The following is a 26,133-nucleotide window of genomic DNA, read 5'->3' as shown; positions in this document are numbered from 1 at the left end:
TGTTCCACTGTCACACTTTCCTTTCAGCCTTAATAATTCCAAAGGGAAATCCAACTCAACCCAAGTGACTAAGGCATTCCCTTGTAGAGCCTGTATTAGTTTCTTCCTTTCCCTCTCCCTCCCTCCCTCCTTCCCTTCCCCTTCCTTCTCTCCCTCCCTCCCTCCCTCCCTGCCTGCCTTCCTTCCTTCCTTCCTTCCTTCCTTCCTTCCCTCCCTCCCTCCCTCCCTCCCTTCCTTCCTTCCTTCCTTCCTTCCTTCCTTCCTTCCTTCCTTCCTTCCTTCCTTCCTTCCCTCCCTCCCTCCCTCTCTCTCTCCCTCTCTTTCTTCCTTCCTTCCTTCCATCTATATTGGAACAGACTTTAGAAATGAGTTTGTTACAGTCTGGAGCCCTGCCCTGAGAAGGGCTTATCTGTAAATGATATGCTCTGTGATGAATTAAAAGACAGGAATCTTTGCAACATTGCTTGGAAGTCTCTCCGTGAAGTCCTATGTTGCTTTGCCTCCTTAGCTTCCATGCCCAGAGCACCTTGAAGACAGTCTCAGAGAAGATACTAATGGGTCCATGTATGAGCTCACTTACCAGGACAGGAACATGTGGTGTTGCCTTGACCCCAACTGCATCTTCTGATCTCATTGTCCCTGTAAGAAGGAGACTCAGACGTGAGGAGAAAAAGCAAGTTGGAGATTGTTAGAGGTAGGAGCCAGGCAGCCCACTGGAGAATATCCAGTCAACAGCCACAGAGGCCTGGTCAATATACAGTTGGCAGCAGACAGGTTTGGGTTCAGGAGCAATCATGGGCATGGACTCCTCAGGCCAGATAGGACTAATGAGAAATGGAAGGGAAAATAAGAGAAGGAAAAAAGACATTGCAAAAGCAAGCTGCTTCTAGGCAAAGACTAGCTATTAGGCCAGGACTGGTTCCCAAGGCAGTCATGAGGTTAAGCCTGCACAGGAGCCCAGTGGCCCCAGCTGTGAAGGTCAGAAGTCACAGCTCATGGAGGCTCATGGTACATCCCTTGCACACCAGCCCAGGCTCCAGATTCTGTTCCACCCTGCAGGGCAGCACTTGTCCCAGCAGAATAATACAGCTGAATACAGCCGAGACAAGCTTTGGGTGTCAGTCCACCTACCCAAGTACAGGCTGATCTCAGGAAAATGTCCTTCTGTGGCTTGTTTTTTGCCACTAATAGACTATGTGGCCCCGTGCAGGTCACTCTTGCTCTCTGGACCTCTGTCTTCTCACCTATTAAAGGGGGCATTGGAAGTAGACCAGCTCAAGAGTTCTTGTGGCCCTAATACTCTGAGAGCACCTCTTTCTGCTCCCTGCTCAGTCTGTGCCCTGCTTCTGGCCCCACTGTGTCCCCAGGTATTCCTCTTCCTTCCTTTTATAATTAAAATGTATACTTCACGTTCTTGAACCTGGCTTCCCTTTGTTTCTTTTCTTACTGCCACACAGACATAGCTCATCTTTCCTGCATCTCAGTCTCTTGCCCTCTCTCTGTCCATTAACTATCTGTACTTAGTTATTAGCCAAAGTGTTCATTTTGATTTGTGCAGCTCTTTATAATTTGTATACCTCTTTCACAGAGCTTCTCTCATTAATCCTCACAAAAAAAACTTGGCCTGCAGGAACCCCAAAGAGCTTCAGTCCCGTGGGTCACTGAACTTTGGGCTATCTTTTCTAGAGCAAGTCTTCTTATCCTGACGTTTATTTGAGCTGAACTAGTTTCAAATGAAAACTTGCTTCCATAGAGATATTTATAAATTACAACCCTTTTTCCCTCCATGGGAATTTATTAAATCTATTCCTTCAGTATTAAAGCTATAAACCAATTTATGTCTTGCTGGCTTGGGGGCTGTACCAACACAGAAATCAGACTGCATTGATGTGACCCTGCCTCAGTCACTCACAGGGGAAATGTCCAGACTGACTGACCCATCTCGAGGCCTGTGATACCTTGAATCATTCTTTTCTAGGAGTCTGAAGGGGTTACTGGCCACAGTCCATCTCTAGAGTGAATGAGGAACAAAGTTCCTACAATTTATTAATCAAGGATGGAGAAGGCCTATTGGGAAAAAGTCCCTAGAGGGTCGGCAACTGGTCCAAGGCACTGCACTTTGGAGTTGGAGAGGAGCAATTGGCTTTGAGGCAAGGCCTTGAACATGATGTCAATAAGGAAAAAGGGGTGGGGTGGGGTGGAATTCTCCTGGGAGCAGGAGTAACCTGAGGACATGTTTTCCTCAGGTCACCGAGGGAAAGCATGGTGAACTGTTCCCCAGTATCTCTCATCTTGCCCTGATGCTACCTATTATTAGAGCCTTGTTCCTTTGCATTTCTTGTTAGAGATCTCATCTATGCCAGGCACTATCCTAGTGCTGAAAGTACAAAGTGAAATAAAACATAACTTCTAACCTCATGGAACTTCTGGCTTGTTTTGGAATTCCATAGGACTGATTGGCTGTGTGGTTAAATAATTAAAATCTATAAATGTTACCAGGATTCTGACTCAGGAACTGGGTGGATGCTCTGAAATACATGAGCTGCTTTCACATTTGTTACAAGGATGTGCTCCAACTTCTTTCCAAAGCCAACTGCTCTAGGCTCTGGGTCCATCCTCTCTCACCCTCTCGTTTTTCATTCTTGCATTATTTTCCCCATTACATGGGATCATTCCAGTCAGCACACAGACATGTCTGGTACCCACTATTTGTAAGCCCTCCTTGACGTCTCACTTACTTCTGCTGCTTTATAGAAAACTTGTCCACAGTCACTTTTTCTACTTCCTCTCTTTCCATTCTCAATCCACTCCAATCAGGTCAGGCAAACAACCCCTGAAAATGTCACTAATAGTCTTCTTGTTGCCAAAGCTGGAGGTTACATTTCTGGTCTCTTCTTACTTGGTATCTCCAGCATTTTTTTTTGACCTAGCTGACCATTCCCCTTTTATTTGAACTTCTTATCTTGTCTTTTAATGACTCCATTTTCATCGCATTTTCCTCCCATCTCACTGGCCACTTTTTCTTAATTTCCTCTCCTGGCTCCTCTTTCTTTTCTAGACCTCTAAACTGTAAAGAGTCCCAGGGCTCTACCCCAGGCCCCGCCTGTTCATCGCTGCCCTCTTTCTCTAGGTGAGCCTCTCTGCTTCCAGGGCTTTAAATATGCTGATGACTCATAAATGTAGTTACCCAGTTGAGCTCCAGACGTATATTAAATTGCTCATTTCACACTTCCACTTAATACTTCACATGACAAAAACAGAAATTTTGATTTCTAGTTCTGTGGGTAAATAGCATAACTCTTTTCCATTCTGCATAAGAACCTGACGTTCAAAGTGTAGCTCTGTTCTCCTGATGACCTGAAGAGGGTAAGAATGTCAACTATGTTACTAAGCAACATCTCTTATAGTAAAAATGACCCCTGTTTGGTAATCTAAACATGGAGTGGGAGGAAGCATAAATGGACTGTAAATATCTGGTGGGAAAGCATGCTCTAGGGCTTCCCCCACATGTGGTGATTCTTGTAATTGCCACGAGCCTTCCTGGGAAACTGGAAGCTATGTCCTTAGAGTAATTACATAGATACTAGCTTCTTTAGGCAAAGAAGCTATTAAGCTAAGTAAGCCCCGGCACCTGACTGATATAGATCTGGAATCCTTGCATCTGGGCTGTCACCTGGCAAGAAGGTAGTTTCTGGACAATTGAATGGGCTGCTGTTGGACTGCTTTAAGGAACCTAACAAAAGAGGAACCTTGTGATGTGCCCTGCTGAACAACTGGGATTTCTCTCCTGTATCCTTCTAAGAAGACCTGTGGCAAGTGTGACTGATGGTAGTCTTGTGAGTTTCAGTGTTTAGGAAAGTCTAAGAAGACCTCATGTCATACCTATTTCTAACCCAGTATTGCACATTTCAGTAAATGGCACAAGCATTCATTCAGATGCTCAATCCAAACATCTAGGAGTTTGATTCCATCTTTTTTGATTATTTTCTTAGTCCCAAGCTTTGCAAGTCATCAGCAAATTGCTAGCTCTACTTCTAAAATATATCCCATATCCATTTATTTCTTGCCATCTCTACTATTACCTTAAATCAAACAATCAACATCTCTCATATGGTTTATAGCAATAGCCTGCTTCCATTCTTGGACCCATCAACCCATTCTCCACACTGCAACCACAGTGATCTTTTAAAAACATCAATTACATTATGTTCCTTTCTTGCTGAAGCCTCACTCCCCTGGCCCACACCCCATGGCTTTCCATTGCATATAGATAAACTGTAAACTCTACTGAGATCTACAGACCCCACATGATGTCTGCCCCTACCTATGTTTCCAAGTTCAACTCCTGCCATTCCGCACTGTTGTTCACCATGCTCTAGAAACAGTACTTGCTCTCTGGCTTGTAATTTCTATGTCCTCCAACTGGATGGAACAAGCCCAACATCTTCCAATGTAACCTTTCTTTTCTTGTGGTTTTAATTGTCACAACCAACTTGAATAGTGTGCTAAACAGTGACTGGAATGGAATTAGAAACAAGAGTTATGGAATTATGAGTAAAAAGGAAAGAGAGTTATAGAACAGATGATAAGAGGGGAGTGCGGAGTCAAAATTTAATTATTGCCATGGTAGAGACACTTGAGCCTTTTTATGTCTCTGAGAGAGGAGCCAGAAAGAGAGAAATACGTGACATGGAAGGAAGTGGAATAACAAAAGAAGCAAATTCCCTGAGCCCCTTTTAAAGATAAAATCCCTTTAAAGAGATAAGATATGTGACTCCTAAGGATTCTGGTTCCCACCTTGCTTCCTTTTTTCCCTATCACTTTGTGAACTTCTATACTATATTACAATTATCTCCTTATCCATCTATATGTAAACTGTGAGTTCAGTGAACAGAGGGGAGAGGTCTTAATCACAGTTGTATCCCAGTGCTGAACACAAAATAAAGGCTCTATAATTAATGAATAAATTTACCTGTTGCCTTTCTTTCTAAATGTCATGTGTACCCGGAAGCAGCATGAATCCACTCAATAAATGAGTAAGAAGAGCTATTAAAAAGAGAGGGGGCTGTGCCGGTAAAGGGTTGTGTTGATGACCTTGACATACAGTTGGTAAAGTTCTTTTTTAAAAAGAAACTTTACCAACTTTACGTTTTGAAGAGAAGGAGCAAGAGCAAACACAATCTATTTTTCTCTCCTCCCTTATGGTTGTGGTCTACATTCTGGTACATTTTACAAAGCTGTAATCAAAACATCTACATAATTGAATATTTTGTTTTATGAAACAGTGTTTGGAACAACTCCTTGCCATATCTCATATTCTCCATAATTATTATTAGAGCTGCAGAATATTCCATCTAGGTAATGTACTGAAATTTACTTCACTGTTTTCACTGTTCCTATTGTTGGACATTTAGTTGTTTTCATTTTCTGCTATTTTGGAGAAGGCTACAATGAAGAGCCTCATACATAAGGATTTGCCCTCCTTTTGAATTATCTCCTCAGTTTAAATTACAGTGAATCAAATTACTGGGTCAAAGGGTATGAACACTTTAATGATTCTCAGTACATACTGCCATGTTCCTGCTTTGTATGCACAGTCAAAGGTATTCATCAATTTCACTGTAAACAATGGTACTAATATTATTACATCTTCTTTGCCAAGTTAATTGATATAAAAACATACTTTGTTGTTCAGTTTGAAGTTTGCTGTAGCCTGAACATTTTCCCCTGTTTGCTTACTATCTACATTTTGTCGTTTATTTCATTTGCCATAAAGGGGGCATTTATAATATTTTTATATATTAGGGTAAACTTTTTATATATTATACATAATAATCCATTGCTCTAACATTTGAGACAAACACTTTTCCTGCTGTTTTCATTTTCACTATGATTTGTTGGTTCTTATACTGAAGTTATATATTGATCTTTTCCTTTATGAATTCTTTCAAAGATCAGTTGCTATCATCTAAATGAACACATAAAAACTCTCAATTCTGTTTTGTGCAATTTATGAAAATTAAGTTATTTAATAAATTTGTAATATTTAAATATAAGATTTGGCTATAACTTGATGTTTCCCCAAACTGGTAATCCAGTGGCAGCTTGGAGTCTATAAGAGAGAGCAATAGGGAGCAATCTTATTAAAAGGGAGGGTGGGTTCCTTGTCTTGAAGCTGCATTTCTACAACAAGCACATTGTTTTCACTGTTGCTGCATGTTGTGAGGTAGCTTTATGATGGTGGTGACCATGATGGAGATTATGGACGAGAAAGGCTAAAGCTCTCCAGGTCAGGACTGCTTTTTGATTTTGGGGGGATCTAGGCATTTCTGCCTTCATAGGCTCCATAGGAAAAATATTAAAAACCATATTTTATAACTTTTGTTGTAAAGATGAATAAAACAGGCTGGATTCATTATTATATGATTATTATTATTAATTTTCCTTTTTTCTTATTTTAAATGTTAAAATTAAAACATTTTTGTGGGCCCCTAAACTGTGCCTATGGCATCTAATAAATGAGTCAACCCTGTCCCAAAGCCACACTGATTAACTCTATCAATCATCTATCATATCTAGCTATCTAATCTATCTATCCATCATCTATCTAGATCTATCATCTATCATATCTGTCTATCCATCTGTCTATCTACCTATCTATCTATCCATCCATCTATCATCTATCTAGATCTATCATCTATCCGTCTCTCTACCCATCTGTCTAAATAATTGGGTCTACTTCTTGCCTTTTCATTCAGTTTCTCAGATACACATTTCTATCTATATCAGAATCACAGTATTTCAACAATAATTGTTTTTTTATTTTTAAAAATTTATTTTATTGAAGTATAGTTGATTTACAATGTTGTGTTAATGTCTACTGTACAGCAAAGGGATTCAGTTATATATATATGTATACACATTCTTTTTCATATTTCTTTTCCATTATGATTTATCACAGGATATTGAATGTAGTTCCCTGTGCTATACAGTAGATCAGTTGTCATTTTTTAAAATATGAAATAATGTTCTAATATTGTTAGAGGTGATGTATACCACAGAGTTCTTTTCAAATCTCTTGACCACTTATTTTCAAAGTGAATCTTAGAACCCTTCTGTTTACTATGATAAAAAAAAACCCATTGAAGTTGCATTGTGTTGGTAAGTTGTCTCAAAGAGACGTAACATCTTTATAAAGATACACAGTTTGATATTCCATTCCAGCACCAGGATACCATGACCATGCTGCAAAGAGAGTTCAAGAGGAGTGGAGACAGAGGCAGGAAACAGGGTACAGAAGGACCTGCACTCTGGTAGGGTGATGTCGCAACTAGGGGTGCTCAGTGAAGCTGGAACACAAGCTGCCATGAGTCAACATAGTGCCAGAAGTGGGTCATAAGCCAACACTGTAGGATACCTGCTAGTTTATTCTTCAGTTTACGGAAAGGGAGTGCCTTTGGGAAGAAACTGGAGACCATGTTTTAGCCAAACCCACCTTCTTCTAATCTGGTGTTCTAAAGTGGCTATAGCTTGGTAGCCCTGAATATCATATTACTTATGAGTGAGTTTAAAGGAGAAATTTTTTTTTTCATGTAGGTATCCTTGACACAATAAATAGTGATAGAAATAGGGAAAAGAGATCACAGGGTGGAGGCTGACCAGTATGGAGCCATTTTGGATCATCATTCATGATCAGCTCACTCCTTTGCAATTTCTCTTGTAACAGAAATATTTAATGTATCCTTATAATTTTCTAATATGAGGAACAGTCATTTTAGGATAGAGTTGCAAAATTCAATGGCCTTCCTCCCCAAGTCCAAGTCTGTAGTGATGAAAATTAACAAGCACTGTACATCAAGCTAATGACTTACAAGCTAAACTTACAGGTGTTGTCTGCTATGAATAGTTGTAACTTTAATATAAGGGCCATTAGAGTAAATTGAGTAACTTTAATGTAGAGAGAATTTGGATGTATATCATGTTTTATAAATCACGTGCAGAGGATACACTTGGCCAGCTAGTCCCCTAAAGGACCTAGATTAGGAAGATTTCTGTGGCTCCAAGAAAAAGGTGAAAGGTAAATGATCTGAAACTTCAAACTTTCAAAATTTCAAGGACAATATTTTACTTCAATTTTAATGTTATGAGGGATATTGGAGCACCTTGTTGGAAAATCTACTTGTGGGTCCATTCCTGCCCACTCTTCACACTCGATAGTATACAGTTACCTTTGTACCCAGAGATGCCTTCCCCCTCCAGGTAAATCAAATAATCATCTACATACTTACTGGGGGATGACACTTTAGTTCCTTTTATTTTTATTTTTTTCTTTTTTACAAACCCTTGTGTCAAGGGCTGACTTTCAATAGATCGCAGCGAGGGAGCTGCTCTGCTATGTACGAAACCCCGACCCAGAAGCAGGTCGTCTACGAATGGTTTAGCACCAGGTTCCCCACAAACGTGCGGTGCGTGACGGGCGAGGCGGCGGCCGCCTTTCCGGCCGCACCCCGTGTCCCAGGACGACACATTAGTTTCTAACACTGATTAATGTTAGTCATTTCATGTATATATATCAACAACAACAAAAACCCATCCAATATATGATCAACCTCAGCAAATTCAAAAAGAGGCCAAGCTGAATAAACAGAGAAAATTTTCCTTAATGAAGTAGGAAATTCAGTTTAAACTTATCGTGAACTGGTCGCAGTCCCAGACAGCAAGTAGAAACAAATGTTAATTATCTCTTGAAGATTTAAACCCAGACCAATAAAAATTTCCATTGATTAAGTACCAAAGAACACAAACTAAAAATTGAAAAATCACAAAAATACCCATGGAAGAAGTCATCAGAAATAAGAGTCATCAGAAATAAGAAACTGAAAAATCAGACCCACAAATAATGCAGATATAGGAATTTTTGGTTTCAAAACAAATTTGTCCAATATTGTTAAATAAATTTTAAAATGATGTTAAAATTTTTATTAGCTTGGGATACCACATGGTGGGTGGCTTAAAGGACAGGAATTTATTTTCTCACAGTTCTAGTTGCTGGGAAGTTCAAGATCAAAGTGCCAACTGACTTGGGTTGTGGGATGGGGAGTGTGATGCCCAGATCCCAACTCAAGTGATGCTCAGGAATTTTCTCTGGCAAGCATGCAGCATCTCTCCCCAAAGAAGCTTCTCATTCTGGCTCCAAAGGTGACTTTGGGGATTATGGAATCTCTTGTTCCTTCGACATATACCTGCTTCCTGGTGTCACCCTCTAAAATGCTTCTTGATCTTGGCTCTTAACTGACACTTAATGCAGGTGTTGGACCTAGACCCGTTTTCCTGTCCCTGACCCTTTTCAGTCTCTGACCTCCTCTTCTTCCCAGTTCAGTGCACAATTCCTTAAGTTCTCCTCACTATGCAGTCCCAAACAGGTACACTTAACTATAACAGCTTGTATAAGGGATCTGTTCATCATTCTTTTATGTAAAACACACGTATTAAGTTATTAGCATCCTCCAAGTACTGAGTGCTATATGAGGCACTCTGGAGACTGCAAAGGAAAAATAGATTACTAGTCCCTGCTTCTAAGATACTTAGAGTTTAAGAGAGGAGACGGAGATGTTAACCAACTATACTATCATGTATTCAGAGCTATAGTCAAAGTGTTGTAAACCTTGCTGTTTGAAGTGTGGCCTTCAGTTGAACAGCATTAGTGTCACTGGGGAGTTTGTAAGAATTACAGAATCTCTTGCCCCAGCCCAGACCTACTGAATTAGAATCTATATTTTAATATAATGTGCACATGAGTCACCTGGGGATGCCAATGCTGCTGGCGCATGGATCACGCTTTGAGGCGTGAGGTTGGAGAGTACAAAGAAAAGGATAATTCTGCCTAGCTGAGTGAAGGGATAAGGGTGTCACTGAAAGCATCACAGAAGGGGTATCATATGCATAGGGAAAGGAAGAACAGAGAAAACTTTGCTTAGCAGATTGGGAGAGAGGACAGGTGGATGGGCAGTCAGGCAGAGGAGATAACACAAATAAAGACATAGGGACATGAAAAGTATATTTGGAGAATGGTAAGTAGTAATTGTATTGGAGAAATGGATGAAGACGAAGTTGAAAATACAGGCTGGGACCGTATTTTGAGAAATCTTTTATGCTATGAAAAAGATAGTAGAAAACAGGGATTCCAGAAGTTCTTTGAGTGGAGGAGCAACAAGATCGTATCTGTCTCATTGAAGTGAAGAGGGTAGATTGAATGGGAGAAAGCCAGACCACAGCAAGAAGCCAGGAGGAGGTTACTGCAATAATTCAGGCATGAAATAAATAAGAGCTGGAACTAAGACAATGGTTGTGGGAATTGCAGATACTTTGAACTAATAAGTTTGTATTAATTTGTTATGCAGCAGTAGATAACTAGCTCACATTTTACTACCTGGAACTGGGATCCAGAAATATATAAGAATGTGAGAGCAGTAATGAAACCAGAGAATAGGCAATGGCTGGAAGGGTTTTGAAAAGCATGTATGAGAAAGTGCAAATTTCCTTGAACAGACTTTAGTAGAAATCTGGACTTTCAGGATGCTAATGGTGGGGATTCAAAAGGAAGTGAGGAACATGTTATTGGGACCTGGGGAAGGAAAATCCTTGTTACATAATGATAGAAACTTAGCAAAATTACCTCCAGCAGTTATGTGCAAAGAAGAAATTGTAAGTGATGAACTTTAGATTTTACAGCTAAGGAGATTTCCAGGGAAAGTGTAGAAGGTGCCACCTGACTTCTTCCTGTCATTTATTAAACATGGGAGAGGAGAGCAATAACTTGAGGGAAGAACAAAACAGGACGTAATGATTTTGAAAAATCTGCCTCTCCAGATGGCAAAAGATGTTAAGGGATTCACTGTTGGGAAATCGTGCTCTGGAGAAAAGGCTGAAGCTATTACTATACCTTTTGCTAAAATGTCATAAAGATCAAAAGTTAGAGTATTCAGCCACACTCAGGATTCTTTCAAGAGATTCAGAGTGCACCTCACAGATCTTTTCAATTGTGGATGAAGAATGTCACCCATCATATCAGTAAGCAAAGGATGTTGGGTCCAACAAGCCATCAGCCACTGTAGTTGCCCCTGTGCACCCTGAGGAGATTCAGGATGGAGAAAAGCAGGATGCTGGCCCTAGGTAACTAAGGTGCATATCAAATGAATGATTTCAATGAGCCCAGACTCTTGCATCTTCCCATACATAGAAAAGAGCTAAATTCATTAACTTGAGATGACTGTTTTTAATTAACAGTAATCTTTTGATGTTCTGACTACCTGGTTTTGTTGCAAAAACTCCTATTTAAAAAAATTATTAATTTTATTTTTGGATGTATTGTGTCTTCATTGCTGCTCATGGGCTTTCTCTAGTTGTGGCAAGCGGGGGCTACTCTTTGTTGTGGTGAGCGGGCTTCTCATTGCGGTGGCTTCTCTTGTTGTGGAGCACTGGCTCTAGGCATGCGGGCTTCAGTAGTTGTGGCACGCAGGCTTAGTTGCTCCATGGCATGTGGGAACTTCCCGGACCAGGGCTCGAACACTCGTCCCCTGCATTGGCAGGTGGATTCTTAACCACTGCACCACCAGGGAAGCCCCCAAAACTCCTATTTTTTAAAATTAATTTTTAGTGGAGTATAGTTGATTTACAATGTTGTGTTAGTTTCTGCTGTACGGCAAAGTGAATCAGTTATACATAATACATATACCCACTCTTTTATAGATTCTGTTTCCATATAGGTCATTACAGAGTATTGAGTAGATTTCCCTGTGCTATACAGTAGGTTCTTATTAGTTATATATTTTATATATAGTAGTGTGTATATGTCAACCCCAATATCCCAGTTTATCCCTTCCCCCCTTTCCCCTTTAGTAACCATAAGTTTGTTTTCTACATCTGTGACTCTATTTCTGTTTTGCAAATAGGTTCATTTGTACCATTTTTTAGATTCCACATATAAGCGCTATTGTATGATATTATCTTTCTCTGTCTGGCTTACTTCACTCAGTATGCAGTCTCTAGGTCCATGCATGTTGCTGCAAATGGCATTATTTTGTTCTTTTTAATGGCAGAATAATATTCCACTGTATATATGTACTACATCTTCTTTATCCATTCCTCTGTTGATGAACACTTAGGTTGCTTCCATCTCCTGGCTATTGTAAATAGTGCTGCAGTGAACACTGGGGTACATGTATCTTTCTGAATTATGGTTTTCTCTGTATATATGCCCAGGAGTGGGATTGCTGGGTCATATGGTAGCTCTATTTTTAGTTTTTAAAGGAACCTCCATACTGTTCTCCATAGTGGCTGGTATCAATTTACATTCCCACCAAAAGTGCAAGAGGGTTCCCTTTTCTCCACACCCTCTCCAGCATTTGTTGTTTGTACATTTTCTGATGATGCCCATTCTAACGGATGTGAGGTGATACCTCATTGTAGTTTTCATTTGCATTTCTCTAATAATTAGTGATGTTGAACATCTTTCCATGTGCTTCTTGGCCATCTGTATGTCTTCTTTGGAGAAATGTCTATTTAGGTCTTCTGCCCATTTTTGGATTGGATTGTTTTTTTGATATTGAGCTGCATGAGCTATTTGTTTATTTTGGAGATTAACCTCTGTCGGTCGCTTTGTTTGCAAATATTTTTTCCCTTTCTGTGGGTTGTCTTTTCATTTTGTTTATGGTTTCCTTTGCTGTGCAGAAGTTTTTAAGTTTAATTAGGTCCCATTTGTTTATTTATTTTTTTAAATTTTCATTACTCTAGGGAGTGGATCCAAAAAGATCTTGCTACAATTTATATCAGAGGGTGTTCTGCCTATGTTTTCTGTTAGGAAAAAACTATTATATGTCAGCTCCTCCCTTACCTCTTTGGAGCAGTCCCTCAGAGTTATCTGAAAGGCTGCCTTCTAGACGTAAGTCCTTAGCAAGTCGACCAAATAAAACATAATTCTCAACTTTTAGGTTGTGCTTTTTTTTTCAGTTGACACAATCAAGTCAGAAAGTCTGTAGGAGACTTAAGAGCATTGTCCCTCAGCTATTTTGGCAGGAGCCATGGATAGAGAATTGGATAGAGAAGTTTGCTGTTAGTGTATAGAAATGCAACCACTTCAGCTGATTCCACATGACCTATAGACAGGCCCAGCATTCCTTGGGAGCTTCCCAAGTCAGGTGTATGTGATACTGCTTTCTGGTTTTGCTAGGGTTTTGTGGAATTGCCTTTGTATTCCCAGGTCATGCCCTAGGCCCAATCTTCACAAGACTAAAGGAAGAATAGCCTTAGTGATACTGCCTGATCTGGCATCAACTATTTTCAGCTCTGGAATCCTCAGCTGTGGCTCCTGGACGTTCTGCCATCTCCAGAAACCCAGTCATCAGTGATCAAGGGTACAGCTCTCTAGCAAAGCTGGTCTTCCTTGGTGAGGCTCTGTGATGGTATGTGCCATACAACTGCCACCTTACAAGCTCATTTTTCTTCCAGTTTTAAATTTGCCATCCTTCATGAGACTTTCAATAACTTTCTGTACCTGAATAGAAGACTGATAGTTCTCATTGGCAGAGGGGAAATAATTGACTTGACTTGGATCCAATGATTGACCAACTTATTCAGGCTCTTCTTACTTACTCTTACTTCTCTAGTTTCTTTGTTCACTTGACAGAATCCTGTTAATTTTTAGAGATGTGATATGATATCACACCCCCAGGGAAGTTTTTAAAAATCTAGATCAGGTTAGACTATAGTCCCCCAGTGCCTACTCCAAAAATAGCATTTAACACAATGGGTTCTAATTACTCCTTTCCTAAATGCTGCAAAGACTTACTATACCTGACACCACGTTAAGTGCTACAACAAAGAGCAAAACAGATGTGGTTTCTGTGTGAATGGGACTCTCAGTCTAAGAGGAAATAGATATTAATAAAATAATAAATCTGAATATATAAACTAAACCTGAAATAGTGAGCTGAAGAAAGGTATATCCAATCTTTGAAATCAGATAAGAAAGGAATGTAATCTAGACTCTGGGAGTGGTCATCTGGGAAGGCTTCCATGAGGAAGCAATGCTTAGCTGAAATCTGAAATATAGAGTTACCTGGGAATAGAGAAGATATAAGGACTATAGAACAAAAAAACAATGTGAAAAGGCCCCGTGTAGGAAGAACATGCAGGTTCTGAAAAATTGAAAGAATACCAGTGTAATTGGAACTAAAGTGGGAGGGAGAGCATGGTAAGAAATGAGGCTGGAACAGTAGTCAGGTTTCACATCATCCGTAGCTTTGTGGACTGTCTTAAGGGTTTTATACAGGACCTGGCAGATTGTTGACTCTCTTTACGAAGGCAAGAAACCACTCCTACAACCTTCCTAGATCCACAGTTTAGCCAAGCTCTCCAGGAAGCCTCTAGAGTACCCCTCTTTATGGAAACAATTAATCTCATCATGGTCCTGGCAAGCCTGAGTAGGAGAGATGAGGCCCAGATTTATAGTTCTTGGGTCAGGGCCCTACAAGAGACAAGGGCAAGATGTTTGTTAGCTCTACCAATCATTTATGTGCAGCAGCTGCTACAGGAGTATCCAGAAAAGTTTCACCAAGAGTAGAAACATCTGAGGACCCAAATAATTGCAGAGCCTTCTCCCCTACCCCAGATACATTCTTGAGAATGAATAGGTAATTGTCTAGAATCAATCTAGCTAATGAGATGGCCAAATCCAACTAGGGACTTCATAGTAAAGAAAATATGATTTACTTTAAATCTCCAACGATTAATACCTTCAGAAGTGTGGTCTAACTCATAGCTAATTCTTCCTGGATATTTTGCCCAAGAATGAATTTCTTGAGAACCCAGTGAAGCAGGAGAGGAAAGAAAGTGAATTCTGCTCACTATTGGAGGAATTTTCTAAGAGTCAAAATGATCCAAAGATAGAATGAGCTATATCAGGAGATGGTGACATCAAAATTTCAAAAGTAAGCTAGTATAGACCACTTTGGGGTGTTATAGAGTAATTCAAGCATGAGGGTTGTGCTACACGATCTTATTGGTTTCTTCCCACCATGAGAATCTTAGAGGCAGAAAGAATGATGTGAAAGAGTAGCTACAGGATGGAGAGCATTGAGAACTCAGAAAGAGAGAAAGAGGCTCTGATAAAAAGCACTCAATAATGAGGAGGAACAGGACTTAATTTTGTTTGGAGTGAAAGCCACTTATGCCATTACACCTAACATGATCTGGGCTTGGGAACCAGGGGAAAGAAATCTGACTGCATCCTTCCTGGGAACTGTGACTTCCAACTTGAACTCAGGTCTGCTCATCTAGCCAACTTCCCTTGAATGTGTTTTCCAGGGAAAGCACTAAAGTTATCATGGTTTGGATGCATATTAGTTATCTGTTGCTGTGTAGCAAATTATCTCAAAACTTAGCAGCTCTGAAGAACAAAAACTTAATATCATATACAGTTTCTGAGAGTAGGTTCTCTGGGACAGGCTCAGCTGGGTGGTTCTAGCTCAAGGTCTCTCTTGAGGTTGCTGTCTAGCTCTCAGCTATGCCTACAGTCATATCCAGGCTCAAACGGAGCTAGAGAATCCACTTCTAAACTCACTCATTTGGTTGTTGACAGGCCTCCATTCTTCACTGGCCATTGGTCAGAGACCTGCATTCCTTGCCACACAGACTCCTCCATAGCCTGCTTGGACAGCCTAGTTTCATGGCATCTGGCTTCCCACAGAAGAAGTGATTCAAGGGAGAGAAACGTGAGCAGGTAAGTGAAATAGTGCCCCCAAAGGAAGCAGGACATGTATCTAGACTATATTAAGATCTTTTACAACTATCTAATAAGAAGATAAGGTGTCCAATTAAAAATGGGAAAAATAGTGGAATAGGAACTTCATGAAAGAATATAAACAAATGGCCAATAAGCATATGAGAGGATATTCAATTATCAGTAGTTATTAGGGAGATAAAAATTAAAACTCACAATTAGAATCTGCTACAGTATCATAAGAATGGCCAAAAGTATAAAGGCTGAAAATACCAATCATTGTCAAGGTTGTGTGCAGCAAGTTAAATGATCTGACATTTATGCTGGGAGTGTAAAATGGCAGAGCCATTTGTAAACTGGCAGAGTCAGTTTAGTCATAACAGACATTTACCATATAACTTTTAGCTATTTATCCAAGAGAAATGGCTTCAACTGTTCCCAGAAATATTTATACATGAATGTTCATAAGAGTGTCATGCATAATAACCAAAACTGAAAGTAATGCATCTGTCTGTCCAACAGATTTTTAGTATGCAATGGAATACTACTTAACCCCTTCTCTACAATCCTTGAGAATTAATACTCAATTAATATCCAATTAGTTTCCCAATAACTATATAATGATATATGCAACAATATAAATAAATCTCCCAAACAAGATGCTGAGTGAAAGGAGCTAGATAAAAAAGAGTACATAGCATATATCTATCGAAAAATGAATTCACAGTGATAGAAATTACATCAGTGATTATGAGAGGCAGGGGTTTGGAGGATATTGACTTCAAAGTGGCATGAGGAACATTCTGAGATGATGGAAATATTCCATACCTTCTATTGTTGTGATGGTTACATAGATTTTATGGTATACTTTCGGTAAAACTCATAGAAATATAATTCATCTATATAATTTTATATTATATAAGTTATACCTTATGAAAGTAGATTTTTAAAGTAAAAAAAAATCCCTTAATAATATGTAAAATTAAATGTTTTTAGAAATACAAGGGGCTAATTCACAGAGACAAAAATAACACTTGGGGGCTTCCCTGGTGGCGCAGTGGTTGAGAATCCACCTGCCGATGCAGGGGACGCGGGTTCGTGCCCCGGTCCGGGAAGATCCCACATGCCGCGGAGCGGCTGGGCCTGTGAGCCATGGCCGCCGAGCCTGCGCGTCTGGAGCCTGTGCTCCTCAACGGGAGAGGCCACAACAGTGAGAGGCCCGCGTACCACCAAAACAAACAAACAAACAAAAAAACACTTGGAAACTTTACTGCCCTGTCTTCGTCTTTGCAAGATCAACTACCAAGGCAAAAATAATATATAAGAATAATGTAATTAATCTTTTAATTATATATGCATAGATATATACCTAGATAGATACTGATATAAAAGTTTTTAGCTCAGGGAAAGTACTTTATTTTCTGTTATTTTTATAATATTTGTGAGAAAGGACCATATAATATGCCTCAAAGAAAATTTAACTAAATTTCCCAAGTGAAAAATTGTAGAGATCACTTTATCAAACCTCAATGCAAAAAACCTGGAACTAAATAACTGAAATGTAATTTTAAAAGCTATTTTAAATTTGAAATTTCTCTACTAAATAACTTTTGAGTTAAAAGTAGATAGCAAAAGAAAAATTAAAGATGATTTTAAAAATGACAACTTTACTTCTCAAAACATGATGCTTATTTTCCTCTGAGTTCATCTTTAAGATGAACTCAGAGGAAAATAAGTCAGAAGTTCATAGAGTTTTATAATTTATTTATTAACTAAACAGATATTTATTGAAGGGCTACCATGTTCTAGAAAATTTTCTGTGCTCCAGGGATATAGGTAAATATCCATATAACTTCCTTCATAGGGTTACATGCTAGTGGAAGTACATAGACCAAAAAACCCTACTAAATATGTAACATTTTAGATGGTGATAGGTTCCATGTGGATAAAATAATGGTAAGTTATATATGGATAAAATAAAGCTGAATAAGGTGGGTAGACAGTGATCAGAGCCATTTCATATATAAGCATACAGGAAAGCCTTTTCTGAGAAGGTGATGTTTCAGCTGAGTTCTGAAAGAAAGGGAGTGAGTCAATCATGCAAACATTGAGGGAATAGAATGCTAGGCAGAGAAAATAGTAACTGCAAAGACCCAGAGGAAGATGGGAGTGGAGCAAGCAATGGGTCAGTTGGCAGGAGATCTGAGAAATATATAGGGTATATATAGGGTCAGGTCATGTGATATCTGTTAGACTACCATAAGAAAAATACAGGTACACTACATCCAGAATGAAAAAGAAGATATAACCTCAAATATGAAATTGTTTAATTATAATGAAAACGTATGATTTGCTAATGCATGTAAAAATTTTAAAATTAAAGTTTCACAGAAATATATATGTCAAGAATATACAGAATAAAATAAAATAGTAGAGTTGAATAATCTTGAAAAAATTAAAAACCTTGCAAGGAACTATGTTATAAAAAGAACTCTATGAGAAACTTTTACAGGTGAATTACATCCAGCTTAAGGCAGAGATACTTTTCATGCTATTTGCACTGATTTAAAACAGAAAAATTTAAAGTTTGCCAACTCATTTGATACCATTGGCATAGCCCCAATTCTAGACTTAAAGGTAGTACAAAATCCTAAATAAGTCACAAGCAAATTGAATTTGGAAATAAATTTTAATACATATCCTCTGACCAAGTGGAGTTTATTAAGAAGCCACTGCAATGCCCCAAGAGTTTACTTTGTGAGATGGGGACTCAATGGAGTATTCTGTACTTAAGGGAGACATGGTCTGATCTGCTTTATGTACTACTGTGATGAGTAAAGAATGAATGGGAGCAAGGGTCATAATTCTATGTGTTTCTGAGGAAATAACTAGAATCAGTATGTAGTAGAAAATGACTTTTCTAATTAAAAAACCCCTCTTAACTGACTGCCCACCAGTGAAACTTGCTGCTGAGTCACCTTGGAAGTTACAGTCAGCAGTTTGTCACCAGCATTTCCAGCAAATGCCAGGGATGTTGACACGGGGGAATTTATGTATTTAATAAACCTTTAGACCCTATGACATCCCAGACTCCTTCCAATACCAACCATCTCCGATTCTACAGCATGTATCACCTCAGTCTCTCCCAGTTAGAATATAAGCTCCATGAATGCAGGGGGGGTTGTCTGTTCTGTTCATTGCTCCGGTCCTGGAGCTCAAATAGGGTCAAGCATATAGCAGACACTCAGTGATTATTTGTTAAATATAGGAATGTCTCTGTTAAACTTATTGCAGGACCTGAGCAATGCACTTTTCTTCTCTGCACATCAGAGCGTAAAAAGTTGGATTAGATGGCATCTGATGATCTTTCTAGGTCTGCCAGTGTGTGATCCCCTTTCAAACTGTGAGCCGTTGTTCTAAAGGGCTTTGCAGGCTATGGGGTGTATGAAGGGGTGCTGTTGGGAGGAAAGGCAGGAGTGGGTAAGGGCAAACCTAAGTCAAGGAGAAGAGAACAGATAACTCCTGGGGCTGGGGACCAGGGCACTCTCTGAAAAGAAATGTGAATGTCTCTTTGAGATGCAGAGGGTTCTAATTCCAGTAAAGGTGTTTCACTAGACACTGAGGATACAGGATACTGAGGACCCACCCCAAACATGGTATCATTGCCTCATTTGAGCCAGCCTGGTCAACAAAGTGTCACGGGTCCCTGAGGTTCTCATGGGGAAAACAACATAAATAACAGCAGGGACTCCTTTTAACTGTATCAAAAATATATTTTTTATCTTGATGAAGTACACAAATGAGAATATTTCTTTAAAGAGAGAGTTCCATTGAGGCTCAGCATTACTAGGCATCCCCAGGCACCCACAAGGCAGCGATTTCATGTGCCCCTGAGGTTTAGCAGAGCAGCCAACAGGTTGGCTGACAGGGCCCAGATTTGCTACCAGATAAGCCAGTGAGACATGCGTCATATTTATAGAATACAGAATGAACTATAAAAAAGATGCACATTGGGTAATTACAGTGATTTTATTCTGCATTTATCTTTAGTTTATTTCAAGCAAAAAGGAGTGTTTTCAGTATCAAAAGGCAAGCATATATGTGTGTCTTCCATGCTATTTCTTTTCACTAAGTTGCTTTTCAGTGCAAATTAAAAGAAATGGAGTTCAACTCCTTGGTGACCTAGGAGAAAAAAAAAGTGAGAACTAGAATATTATTACTTATTAGCAGTGAAGCTCTTGTCATGTATTATCTCAATTACTTTTTATATTAATGATACAGGTAGGTACTTATTGTTGCTTTCAAGTTATATGGGGAAACAGGCTCAGAGAGGGTCAGGTCCATGGTCACATAGTTAGTAGAGGACAAACACAGTGTCTGAACCCAAGTCTATGCTCTGAATCCAGATGTACATGACATTGTAGAGAATACTCCCAAAGGGTAGTGTCTTTGCCTTTCAAACTAAAAAACTAGAAAAGTTACAATTATAACTGTAGGGACCAGTGTTTTAAATGAATAAGATCTATATTTCCTGGCAGATGATCTCAGAGTCACTTGGAGACACTGAAAAAAGCCAGAAATGGACCCAAATTCTAGGTGTTCTAGCTATTGGGACTCTGTTCTTTCTCTAGACACTGTGGTTAGCACCTTCACTGTGGATTTTTTTTTACAATACAGGACCAGGGAGGGTCAGACTGTGGCCTGCACTCCTGCAATACCCAGCCATCTGCCCTGCCGTCTGAGGTACTAGGGTGGTTGTCTTCTTCCTGGAGTCATTTCACTGCTCAGGCCTGCAGGTCGCTGCGGTGCCAGCCAAAGGCTTTGGAGCCCACGTTGGTGGGCGTGAAGTTGTTCTTAACCACACTCTCAGACCTGCTCAGCTAGCCCGCCATCTTATGGCTCACACAGGTCGCAGTGTTACAGGATCTCTTCTGGGCAGTGATGCTGATTTGCAGGATAGAGAAAAAGAAAAGGCCTGTAAGTGAGAGGCTGAGGGCAGGTGCTACCCCATGGGACCAACATGGTAGAATTACTGCTCTGAGAGGCACCAATGAACTTTAAATATTTTTCCTAAACACAAAATCACCACAGACAATTATAGGGCATTAGGGAAAATGCCACAATCACTCCCCATAGACGTTTCCAAGGGTGTCAGAAAACCCAAATGTGCTCTGGGCAAGAAGCCATGGAACACAGAACTATAGCAGCCAGTCTTTTCTGTAAACGAAAGTAAATGAAAGCTTAACCAAGGCTTAGGTGACTAGAGAGATTATGGTGCCACATCCAACCTCATTCTTAAAGATTGTCTGGAAGATGCATCCCATTCACAAGGTACTGAGTACTCCTTAGGAAAAGGAAAATTCCCCTGTCCTCCTGGAAGAGGAAGCAAGTTTGCAGCATCAAGTCTCAGAGGTGCTTAGTGCTCCTGTTTTTGCTGCCTGAGGTTGTTCACAGGGACCACCCACTATGCCCTGACTCCAGCTACCCAGGGCTAAAGCTACTTGCCAGACAGGTCCCTGTATCCATGAAGTGTGAGATGTGGCCAGAGCAATAACCATCACAGCTCACGGGTTTTTAGAAATATACTATTATTCCCCCAATGAAAGGCATTTTCAGAAGCAGGACTGAGAAGCTCTGCTATGAAATCCACAGGTACTCACAGGGCTGCCCTCTCTCTCCTGATCTCTTCCTGAATGATTCTCTCTGGCCTGCTCTCCCTCCTCCCAGCTGATGTTCCAGACATCCACTGCCACAAAGAATGCCACTGATACTAGCCCAAAGAGCAAACAGAGAAGACCACATGCATCAAGTTATAGGAACAAAGGAATTAGAAAGGAGAGGAAGGAGTTGAGTAGGCACCTTGAGGCATGCCAACATGAGGGGTCATGGTCTTTCTCCAATACTCTGGCCCTAACCCATTTCTTGCCAGGCATTCTGACCCCAGTTTTAGTTAAGGGGAATGTGTAAAACTTGTTGAGGTCCTATGTGTATGTGCCCAGGACACAGGTACTCAGATTATTGCACTGCTTAGTTCTGGACCTGTCCAGGCTACAGGGAAAAGTCAGGCTAGACAATACCATGCACCAGGGCTGCCCCTGCAGGCAGTCATGCAGAAAGTTAGAATAGGGAGAGGGCACCTGGAGCAAAAACAGAGGGGCAGGAATGGGGGCGGTTCACGCATCCTCCATTAGGAGAACACAGAGGTTCACTGAACCAGGGCAGTGTGGGAAGGGCTGCGGGGGGAAGGGGTGACCTTTTCTAGCATTCCACATGCTGCTCAGTCCTTCTTGCTCTGCAGAGAGGTTCTTAGGGCAGATACAGGTGCAGCACATGCCTCTGCCCAGGTGCGGCCAGGTCAGGAGCTGGTGTGAGCTCCAAGCTCAGGGTGCACAGGGAGGTGGGGCTGGGGAAGGGTGTCTGGTCCAGTGAGAACATGCACATCTCCACAGATTCTACACATCTAAAGGCCCTGGACCTACCTCAGACACTGTACTACCTGACAACATCCTTTGTAAGGGCTCTGACTTCACCTTGCAAATGTGCAATGAAGATGCCTTGCAGGTATGAAAGAATATCACGTGCAGGTTAACAAGGAGGTGCTAGATTTCTAAAATCCCCTGAGATACATGGGATTCATTCCCTGGCTTTACTTTACGAGGCTAAACTCTTCCAGTGCTGGGAGGTATCCTCAGTACTGCCAGACAATTTCCAGAGTGAGGGATTCCACAGCTTCCCCCGCTGCTTTTAGAAAGGGATCTTCGTACATGTGGTGCAACCATAGTTCCTTCACATGACCTGTCTTCAGTGGAGCCTGTAGAAGAGCTGGGCCCCAAGCCAAGGTGAACAGTGACTGCTTGCTGGCTGCCTATGTTCTCTACTACCTGTCAGGATACATCTTCCTGGTAAGCCAGGGGAGAGGGTAAGTGCTGAGCAGAGGGCAGAGCCTTACCTGAAGCCCTCCTGTCTCTTGCTTCAGCTCATGGGCCTTCATCTGCACATAATCGTTCATCATTGCAGCCAGTAGGAGGCGCATTTCCTTATTGGTGAGTGTAGCGGGATCAAAGCCATTCTCCAAGGCCCACGTAGGGAAGGGAAGCAAGCCCAATCCTGGCTCTGAGTCCCTGCCTACCCCCACCTCCAGGATAAGCAGCCAGGTTTCCTGGTTTCTGCATCTTCCCCTGAGGATGTGGCTGCCCCAACTGCCAACGGAAGAAATGAGGCCATTGTCTATCCAAAAATGCTGCTTCACCAGGAGTTAGGCTCTGGTGTGACCTCAAAGAAGTGGTTTGCTGGCAACTGATGGTTAGAGTTTCAGGAACTTTTTGAGCTTAGTGTTAAATGCAGCCATTATTAAAAATTAAATGATAATGATAATTTGAATCTGAAAATGGTTTCAATTTAATAAATATAATTTGAATGAGGATGAGAAATTAGATGAATAGATCACATATCAGATTTAATAACAAATTTACTGGCCAAGTAGTTAGCAGACTAGGATGAAGTCCATTTCTCAAATTATGGTTACGTTAGTAAATAGCTTTGCTAAAGATAAAAGTGTTTGATAAAAAGCAACAAAAGTATGTTGTGAGGTTCAATGAGTTATAAGAAATTTATAATAACTAGTACTGTATATCTTCTGTTTATTTGTAAACTGTGTGCTACACACCTTTTTATGATTAACATATATAAGTGTACATTTGTACATTACCACCACCCATCCCCCCACCTCCACCCACCAGGAGCCAGTTGCTAAAGATTCAGCACAAGCACAACTGAGAACACAGAACTGTATGATTCCAGGGGCCATGGGAGGTGAGAGCGCTCCTGGCAGGGCTGTCTCACCTGAATGGCGCTGCCTGCAGCATACCTGCCTGGTTTAGGACCAGAATGCTGAGGACCAGGAATGGGGGGAACTTCCAGAAGCCCATTGCACCTTTCTGCAAGGGAAAAATGGCATCACCACCTGCAGCAGTTCAAGTTCTGTGAGCCCACAGACCCAGGCTCTGATCCTGTCTCTGACTCTAACTCCCTGGCGTCCTGACTTCAGGCTGGACATGTCACTTCCCTTCACCATCATTTCCTTCTCAGCCAAGTGGACTGCTGGAAGATCCAGTGAGCCTGTAGCATGCTTGGCTTAGCAAAGAAACCTAGTGGGACAACTGGGTGAGGAGGTCTCAGTCCGTAGCCCCCTCCCTGTCACTCCACACAATCTCACATACAACCTGTTGGCCAGGACTCCTGGAGGACAGACTCTGAGAACCTGTCACCACAGCTTTTCCCACTGTGCAACCAAGAGCTGTCCTCCTGGTGTGGGGCTTTTGCTCATACCTGGTTGGGGGAGGTGGGTAGGGAGGACATATCTCTGTGGTTGGAATCCCTGAGAAACTGAAGAACCAAATTCTACTGCTCAGCTGCTTCACACTTTGGCAAAGAGTACCCTGTGAGAAGCAAGCTGGCAGAGTTTTAATTTGGAACCCAGGACTTAAATGGGGGAAAAAAGTTCCCAGAACCTGCCACTGGGGCTTGTGTTTAAAGGTTACCTGCCCCTCAGTCACTGCACCTATTTGCCATCCGCTTGTGCTGGGCCAGGTTCCGAACCCATTTCCCATGGACCATTAGGAGAGGGATGTGATCCGTAAGCGCACTGTCCGCACAAAGCCATTCCTGCGGCCTGCTCTGTGGATGGTGCCTGGGGAGCTCCAGCATCCTGAAATTGACCTAAGCACGTGTGCCGCAGGAGACAGAGAGACTGGAGCCCACTTCAGTGCGGGGAGAGTGGAGCAGAGAGTCCACGGACTGAGACCATGCGGTGTTACCTGTGGAAGGATCCTGGGATGAATTGCGGGGTAACATAAATTGTGTGATGAAAAAGACCTAGACAGAAGTGGAAAGAGACCCTGAAGCATGAAATGTCTAGAGTAACCCTCTGGTATTTATTTTACTTCTCTACAGTCCTACTAGGTGTGGGGTAATGTTGGAACATAGGTGGTCAGTAGATCATGTATGGCTTATATTAGGAAAGTCATTTTACTGATTTGGCCTCTTTATAAGTCTAGAAAGTAGTAAATAAACTAAAATAGCTGTAAGGCACCTTCCAGTCTTCTTTTATTTTATTAAAATGGGGGTGGGAGGGGTGAAGGAGGTGGGTATAGAAGAACAAAGAACAAATGAAGGACATTGTGTGGTGGCAATGAGATTTACTTGGAGGTTAGTTGGGAGACATTGATGTTTATTGTATTTTAATTTTGAGAGGAACGCCAGCCTGAGCTGCTGGTAAGTGCTTCTGGAAGAAGCAGTCTTCAAGGAAGCCACCTTTCAGTCAAATATAAAGTGGGGCTGGTGCCTTGTTTTCTCCCTATGTTTTACAGCTCATGCCCTCATGAGGAATTTTATTCCCTCACACTGCTTCATCCATTCTCTTCAGTAAGCATGCTTATCCACATCTGTGATGGTCCCTGGTCAGCTTTAGAAGTACACAGAAGCTACAATAGGTATTTTAAGCAGAAAGGCATTTCATACAGGAACTAGATGTTAAAAACTAATGTGTATAGTTCCGGAAGATGCTACAGTTACCATAACCAAAAGGTGGAGACTGAGAAGTCCACACACTTGAACTGTAGACATGAAAATAATCCCGTGGAGCCTGTGATCCAGGGATCAGGATGCTGCCCCTGGTGCTGCCACAACTACCTTTCAGCACCAATGACATTCTGGGCCCAGGGATGCTGCTTTTGAACCCCTGGCTTCTTGACTGCTTGCTAGCAGAAAACAGAAGAGCAGGAAGATAGAACTCTCTTACTCTGCCTTCCAATTCTCACATGAGACATCTAATTGGAAAACATTTGCATTCAAACACTGCCTTTAAGGAAGTGTGGGAAAAATCAACGTCATCCATCACACTAACAGACTGAAAAAGAAAAATCACACGATAGTATCAGTAGATGCAGAAAGGCATTTGACAAAATCAACACCCATTTATGATAAAAACTCAGAAAACTAGCAATAGAGGGGAACTTCCTCAACTTGATAAAGACTACAAAAACCCTGCAGTAGCTTTATACTTAATGGTGAGAAACTCAAGCTTTCCCACTAAGATCAGGTACAACGATGCCCCGTTTTACTACTCCTTTTCAGAGTCATACTGGAAGTCCTTGCTAGTGTAATAAGGTAAAAAAAGGAGATAAAAGGTATACAGTTTGGAAAGAAAGACAAAACAAAAAAACACCCAAAAGAAACAAAAAAAATCTCCTCCTGGAGCTAATAAGTGATTATAGCAAGGTTGCAAAATACAAAGTTAACATACAGAAGTCAGTTATTTTCCTATATACCAACAATGGACAAATGGGATTTGAAAT

General features: G+C 41.0%; 1 protein-coding gene across 1 annotated transcript; it reads right to left on the bottom strand.

Annotated features, from left to right (window-relative positions):
- Positions 1–20,562: 20,562 nt before the first annotated feature.
- On the bottom strand, positions 20,563–23,706 carry LOC131759408 (calcitonin receptor-stimulating peptide 2-like). The gene is given in 3 exon segments (XM_059068459.1): positions 20,563–20,722; positions 22,723–22,860; positions 23,621–23,706. Coding segments are annotated over 3 exon segments (384 nt in total).
- Positions 23,707–26,133: the final 2,427 nt, after the last annotated feature.

This window comes from Kogia breviceps, chromosome 7, assembly GCF_026419965.1.
Source record: "Kogia breviceps isolate mKogBre1 chromosome 7, mKogBre1 haplotype 1, whole genome shotgun sequence".
NCBI classification, from domain to species: Eukaryota; Metazoa; Chordata; class Mammalia; order Artiodactyla; family Physeteridae; genus Kogia; species Kogia breviceps.
This window is presented reverse-complemented; position numbering and strand designations above follow the sequence as displayed.